The sequence below is a fragment of the Porites lutea genome, chromosome 2 (assembly GCF_958299795.1).
Source record: "Porites lutea chromosome 2, jaPorLute2.1, whole genome shotgun sequence".
Classification (NCBI taxonomy): domain Eukaryota; kingdom Metazoa; phylum Cnidaria; class Anthozoa; order Scleractinia; family Poritidae; genus Porites; species Porites lutea.
In genome coordinates, this window is record NC_133202.1 from 43,315,494 (window position 1) to 43,323,302 (window position 7,809).

The 7,809-nt window shown below is 39.3% G+C and overlaps 1 protein-coding gene across 1 annotated transcript; it reads left to right on the plus strand.

Moving 5' to 3' along the window:
• Positions 1-2,439: 2,439 nt before the first annotated feature.
• LOC140928699 (uncharacterized) lies at positions 2,440-4,562 on the plus strand. Its single transcript, XM_073378479.1, has 2 exons — positions 2,440-2,654; positions 3,362-4,562. Exons 1-2 carry the CDS (start codon positions 2,546-2,548, stop codon positions 4,006-4,008), a joined length of 756 nt encoding a protein of 251 aa, XP_073234580.1. The 5' UTR covers positions 2,440-2,545; the 3' UTR covers positions 4,009-4,562.
• Positions 4,563-7,809: the final 3,247 nt, after the last annotated feature.

Genomic DNA, 7,809 nt, shown 5'->3' on the forward strand with positions numbered 1-7,809 from the left:
TGTTTTGATCATTTACCTTGCTACCTAGAACCTAAAATGCTTAGGGAGCTAACAAGAGAACCAACTGGTTCAGTTAGCTAGCTTCCTATCTTACACATTATTTTTAATACAAAAAATGCACATCGACAAGAGCGTAATAAAGATTGTTCGATTATTCTCTTGAAACTTCAGTTGTTAAAGCGGCCTTCAAGCTTCTTCACACATCTTTGTCTTCTTTGATCACTCTGATTTCTATTTCTCCTTCTATCGCATTCATTTCTGCGCTCCTATGGTCTCCAACGCTACCTAAAACAAGAAAATGCATATAATTATAAGGGCTGGAAGCGGGAATGGGGCTTACGTGACGAACAGTCCCCCCGTGTAAGGAAATGCAAGACAGTCTTGGAGTCTGGATTGCACGCCGTGGATTCCAGATGGATTCCACTATTTGTCCGTGAAACTTATATATTCTTGATTCCAATCTTAAGGGAGGATTTCGGATTCCTTGAGTGGTATTCCGTATTCCAAAGCCCAGAATTCCGGATTACACAAGCCAAATTGTTCGTGGTTTTCGGATTCCAAAATTATGCGGGCCAATTCTTCCCGGATTCCGGAATTCGGATGAGGCGAGAACAGCTTATTAGCTTTATGCGTATCGGTATTGTTTACCTGAGACGAAAAAAGTTGTGATCTTGAAACGCAATTGAAAGAACTGAATGAATCCTTTAAACCAGACCTTTCTCTTACCTTCTTTTTTTCTGGGAAGATTTCTAGTCTTCATCAAATCCCAAACGCAGCCTGTCACAAACATCAACACAACAAGTCCAGTAGAAACATACATTATAATGCTGATTACGTCTCGATGGTCAAAGCCTTTTCTTGAACCGTATTCGTTTATATCAATTTTGGAGTTCTTCTCGCATTCTGTAGCTTCTTCAGAGGATTCAGTTACATCGTGATGATCCTCCACCATATTCTTAACACACGATCTCACGTCCGAGGCACCTTGGAGGCGTATTCCAACGTAGTGCTTTCTCAATGCCCGTACAAACTGTAACTTTTCGTATGTGTCGTCATTAAACTCTTCACAACCACGAAGAACTATTTTCACTATTCCATCAGTTCTATTTTGTAAGTGCTTGATCAAACTTTCGTTGGAATTCTGTTGGATCTCTAAAAAGCATTATACATAAATGCAGATGTCATTCATGAACTGCAACATTAAGCAACATCAGATAATGATTGGAGTACAAAACCTGCTACTTCATCAGGTCAGCCAAGGGTGCAAGAAAAGGCGGCGTGAATCTTTGGTTATAACGAGTATCACCTACGTAGAAAGTGGTGCATCCCTGAAATTTTACAGGGTCTGTCAGGGTTTCTGGGTACACGGTATACAGTGGTTTGTAAGTTTGGAATACGGCATCTTCCGGTAGTCACATGAATAAAGATGATTTCGGGTCATGGTATTAGGCATACTACGTTTCCTTAAGGTCTCGATATATTGCGACAAGTATCGAGGTATGTTTGATGAAATTTAAGGTATACCGGCTATTAAACTGAATTTAATTAGATATACACAGGAGATTACATGGCCGCGCGAGTGAGCGCAGCGAAGGAGTGAAATATTTTTCAACACGAGAAGAGAAATTTCATATTTTGATTATTATATAAACACCGATGAGATGCCAAACCATTTCACTTAAATAACTTTTTTGCTGCGAAAGGCGCGATTTATTATGTACTTATAGCAACGAAGATCTTTTCACATGTGAAAATAACATGTTATTTTCACGTGTGAAGATATCATGTTTTCGCGCCAAATTAAGCTTACCTGGTATTTCGTTAGTGTTTATATAATAAAATGGAATATTACTACCACCTGATCGTCACAAATCATATCCAGATTACAGTACCTTTTATCTCTGCTCCTCTGAGCTCTTCTTTAAAGGAACGCCTGCTATAAAGAGGGACTCCAATCTAATATTGGATATAAGTATGATTGTTTACTCAGGGTACATTTGTCAAGCAATAGAGTTACTTTATCAGAAAATTTTAACTTTCTCGATTTAGTATACATTGGACGAAAGTCCGTCGACACCCCTGAAAAGGGCTCCTTAACATTGGTAAACTTGCCAAAAGTGATACGTCTTACTCAAACAAAGATATAGCCCCCCCGCCCTTTTTTTTTTTTTTGCTTTTTAGGGTCTTTTTCTTTTTCAGCGGAGTCGGTAGATTTTCACTATTCAGAAAAAAACGGGACCATGTAAAAAGTTAAAAACCGTGGATGGATCTATTATCCAGTGCAGGAAAACTGTTTGAAAACAAGAGGATATCAATATTTGATTAACTGTAAACCAGGAGCGCTTTCCATTCGACCAAAAATTCCGGAAATTCCGGGTTTGGGAGCGAATGGAACAGACATTTCCGGAATTTCATTCCGAAATTTTGGGTGTACCTCGCGAGGTTGGCCTAAAATTCCGGAAAATCGGAATAACCGGAAAATTCCGTTCCATTCGACCATTCCTGCTCGCGCCCAGTTTCTCAGAGCCCGGAAATCGAACTCAACATGGCTTCCAATTCTTCTGCTCAATATCAGTGTTCCGCTTGTTATTATGCGACAGATGACTTGAATGTTCTTTTGCACCACTTTTGCACCGGAGCCACGGCAAACTTTCGTAAGTAGTGCGAAAATGCATATAAGCTACGCGCAATGTCTTAAGTTAATGTGATAAGTGACGAGCACGCTTTCTATTGCAAGGCAAATATTCCCGCCATTACTGGCTTAGGAGTGAATGCATGTATTTTGTAGCGTCAACGTTTTCTTTTCGCATTCTTTATGCCTATAATTATAACAGTGCATGTACTGTTTCCGAGCTAAGTGAAACGGATAATATTAAAGAGTAGATGGATTCAGAACTAGAAAGCATGAGGAGCTTCAGTTTGCTAAGTTTATTTATTAAGCTTGAATTAATATTTTCCCTACTAGTACTAGCAATGCTCAGGGCGAGCGAAAAATGAGATGAATGCTCTGCTAACTTTGAAATGTATATTTAATATGTTAGAAATTCAAATTTCAAGTCGCTAGCTTACTTACAAGCTGTTATTGTATTTTAATTTCAACTGATCTATACCTGCTGCATTTTAGGTTTCCTTTCAAAACACACAATGAACTTCATAAGTCTAAGGTCAACTTGGATCTCCTGAATCACATACCATTGATTTAAAGCATGCCTAAACAGATAACTTAATTATCCAATACATGATGTAAACAAATGATTTTTCATTCTTTGACATACCTATTTACTTCAAATAAGTGAACCTTTACATTTGATTAATAAATTAATTACTTTCTTGCTTCTTTAACTGACTTTGCTTTCTGTAGATGCAGCAACTGAAACAGAGTCACCAGAGAGCCTACAAAAGTGGGATGATAAGCATGTCCGCTTGCTCATTGAAAGCTATGGTCAATTCAAACATCTATTAAAGAAAGGAAAGACAACAAAAAAGGATGTCTTCCAGAAAATCTGTAACCACTTTAATGAAACTTCGGAGTATAAAGTAACTGTTGATCAGTGTATAAGAAAGTGGGATAAACTTGTTGCAAAGTTTAAACAAGTTGAAGATAACAATAAGCAAACAGGAAAAGCAAGACAAACGTGTAAATTTTATGACAGTCTACAAGAATGTATTGGGGAGAGCCGCAAGGTTAATCCAAGGTACACCTTTGATGTTGCACGTGTGGCCTCTTCTTCATCAAGCCAAAGTGATTCAAATGCAGAATGTGATGACAATGGTGATGAGCTTGAAGATGATGAAAGTGGCAATAGTCTGGAGGGAGCAAAGAATGGAAATAAAAGAGTAAGAAAAAGAAAAAGCCAGTCATCAGCGGCTGAGATGCTTACATTTTTGCAGTCCTACTCTGAGAAGAGAGAGAAAGTAGAAGAAGAAAAAATCTCCTCACTAAGAGAGATGCAGAAAGAAAAAAAAGAATTTTTTGGCCAACTTTTGGATGTTCTAAAAAAGAAATAGCTGAGTTAAGCCTTGTTCTGCAGTGTAGAATCTCAATATGTTGAACATTATTTTTTGCTTAAAGTTGTCATGATTCTACTGCATCTGGACATTTTTCTTTGCAGTTTTGTGTTATGATTTTATTTATAATGGTCTGTTCCCTATTTAAGCCTTCCCAGCCCTGAAAAAATCTCAGACATTCAAATGTGTCATTTCTCACTTATGGCCCATTTTCACAGCCAAATGTCTTCCACCACACCATAAATAGTCAATGTTGCTGAGGACAGTCAAATATACATAATAGGCTGGGCTTGTATTTGAGTCTATTCCCCTTACTTGGATGGAAATGAACTGTACAATTTATGTTTGTTGCTTATTCTAAAGCATTCCTGCCGAAAGAAAAATTAAACCAGGGTTTGACATTCATCACAACGTAGTGGAAATACTAATAATAATGTTGATGTTGTTAATTATTCTGCTTGAGTTATTAAACTACTGTTACTTATGTACAAATAGTGTTCATCAGATGGGTCCTTTTTTGTTCAGCTCTTTCATCTGGTTGTTTCCCACTGTCATGAGGATCATCATCACCAAAGCCATCATCATCAATATAGCCATCATAAAAATCATCATGGATAATGCAAAAATTGTGAAGTACACAAGCCGATATTATCAGATGAACTGTCAGTTGTAGATCCATATGATCCAAGAAAAGGAGTTTCTTCCATCGCCCTTTCAAAAGTCCAATTGCTCTTTCCACTTTCTGCCTCAGTGATGAAAGGACTGTATTGAACCTTCTCTGTTGCCGAGTCAAATGACCGTTATCCCTGTAAGGAGTGATGAGCCATCTAGAAACAAAACTCATGCTTTAGGCCATCGCAATTTTGTAGCTAAAGGGGCTGCCCAGATCACAGCCATTAAGTAATAGCTCTAAATTTGAAATTCAAAGAGTAAAAGTCTTTTACTGGCAAAAGCATAGCATACAGTGTACCCGGGGGGGGGGGGGGGGCACTTTAGGAATTTCTGGGTGGGGATGTGCCGCTGGGACCCTGGAACCCTTGACCTATACCAGAGTTAGTTCAGCTGAATTTTGCTACCCTATACTAGAGTAAACTCCCAAAATCCCCCTATCCTAGAGTAGCTGTTTCCCCAGTCTAGATAAAATCTTCAACCAACTGATCAGTTTCCTGAAAAATGATACCCTATTCTAGACCCAAACGCTCTGATTTACATATCCTGTCCTAGAGTAAACTGCTTGAAAACCATACCCTTCACAGCGGCACATACCCATATAGCCCATATATGGCAGTACCCCCCCCCCCCCCCCCCCGGGACAGTGTATGGTAGTTTCATCAACATTAAATGTACTCCAAAAACAGTTAAGTAGGGAGTGGAGTGGGCTACTATCAATAGGTCTGGTAAGTCGGCAGTGGTTTTTACTGATGCACACCTCAATAATGGATATCCTCCATCTCCAAGGAGATGAGTATCTCCAGGAAACTTATTTACTGCCGTGTGGAAGAGCTCAGAATTACGAAGCACCCTGGAGTCATGGACTGATCCAGGCCATCCAGCCAGAAAATCAGTGAAAACCATATTGTTATCGCAAACAAGCTGAGGAAGTAAATAAATGGCCCTGTGAGAGGAATTCATTGTATTATCAATTTCAATTTAATTATATTTATGAATACTTGCTTTTCTGTTACCTGCACATTCAACGAGAAGAACTTTTTTCTGTTTATATATGCATCTGGGTCATCTTCTGGGGCCCGGATCCGGATGTGAGTACCGTCAATCAAACCAATGATGCCAGGGAATCCCCCTTCGTCTTCAAAGCTGGTTCGTATGGCGAGCTTTTCATTTGCTGTAAAACGATTGTCAAAGTAACTAGTCTGCAAATTTATCTTTTACTTGTTTTGCTCTGTGACTGACTAAAGAAACTCACCATTAGGCCATCTGATAAATTGACCTGAAAGATCAATTGCCGCTTGTGATACTCGCTTCAGAACCCGGTCCACGCTACTCAGTGTAATGTCGAACCTGTCTGCCACTGCTCGAGCAGGTTCTTGGTTAGCCATACACCAGAGGAAAGCTAAAACTTGTTTTGGGGGTGGGATGGCAGCTCGCCCAGATCCATTCCCGAGTGGTATCCTTTCTGTGGGCATGACGGCGCGAGTGAACAGCTCGCAAGTTTCTCTTGTCATTCTGAAGTGACCCTTACTCGTCAGGAAAATAGAGAGGTATCGTGCCCTCGAAGTAGTCGCGGACTCGGTTTAAATTCCTACGCATGTAGGAGCTACCCACACTGAACAGCGTTATGTCGTCGTCCTCGTCCAATACTTCGCTTATCTCAACTTCATAGTCGTCGAGCAACTCTAAAGCACGTAAAATAGACAAAGAGTCCGCCATTTTTTGATTCCCCTGTTTATTTCGTATTCTCGCGCGAAAATTGGTACGTGATGGACTGGGACGGCTTGGTTCAAACCAACCGGAAAATACTGTTCCATTCGTCACTTGGAATACTCGAATGGAAAGTGCCCCAGTGCTTTGCCGAAATTTTGTTGTTATCGATATTCTCTGTTTTTGATGAAACGGATCTTACATCTTCGTTCTGTTCAACGAATAATATGGGAAATTTTTTAAAACGCATTCAGAAGCTTTTTATGTGTTTTGGGTCAACCTTTCAACCTTATAGGCTCTAAATCATTTCTCTTACACACAATAGATGCGAGGGAAGAAAACTTACTTTTTTCCCGAAATATGTGTGATGAGGCTTCAACTCTTTAGACATCAGTCCAGATGTAACTTCAGCAGTGAATATTGATAGAAATGTCATGCCAACAATCATCCAGACGGCGGAGTAAATACGAGCCGGTAGCGACTTGGGAGTCTTATCTCCATATCTGCAGGAAGGAGGAAACAAGTAAACGACACTCCTGGGAGCAAGGTATTGAATAATTGAATTTTTAGTAAAGAGAATTTCAAAAGAGAAAGAGAGAGAAAAAGAGAGAATTTCACAACAGAATTTTGCTTCAATGCGTTGCTCATTTTGTGTTTTTGTTCGTATGTTGTCTTTTTTGTGATAAAAAAATACTTCCTTTGCGCTTTAACGATCTCCTCTTAGATCGGCCAAACAACAGACAGGTTAACTCGTGCGTGAAAATTGACAATAAAGTTGGTTTAAAAATACTGTATGTACACGATGTAACTCAAAAAACATCAAAGACAAGTAAAATTTATTGCAGTTATATATTGCAGAATACTGTAATGATAATAAGAATACTACTAGTAATAATAATCACTGGTGGATCCGGGGGAGGGGCCCGGGGGGTCCGGGCCACCCTTTATTTTTAGACCAAATAAGGCCCGACAAGGGTCGAAAAAATTTTTTGGAGATCGCCCCCCTTCCCCTTCCCCTTCCTACCCCCTAGGTAGGTAGATTTTTTTTGTGTTATGTCCATGCAAGTCTCTTGAAGCTTTAATGAAAGTCTTAAGGTGCTCTGGTATTTCCCCTTTTATACTACTACATGAGCAATTTCTGCAATTTGATTGGCTCATAGCAGTGGTATTTCAGCTTAATTTGAAATACCTACATGTGAAAATTACAAACCTTTTGCGGCTAGTAGTATAAATAAATAATAGCATGATTTGTAAGTGATATCTCAAAATTGTCTCAAATTTCACTCGCCTAACGGCTATCAGGTCTGACGTATAACAATTTCGAAATATCACTACTAATCACACTATTGCCTATACTAATAACATTTTGTATCGCAAAGCATAGGAGAGCAAAACGTCGTCCAACCAGTGGAATCCATTGGA

Coding starts and splice junctions, on each gene's coding strand:
- LOC140928699 (XM_073378479.1), top strand. CDS start 2,546: ATGGCTTCCAATTCTTCTGCTCAATATCAGTGTTCCGCTTGTTATTAT. Junction 2,655..3,361: donor CGGAGCCACGGCAAACTTTC/GTAAGTAGTGCG, acceptor TGCTTTCTGTAG/ATGCAGCAACTGAAACAGAG.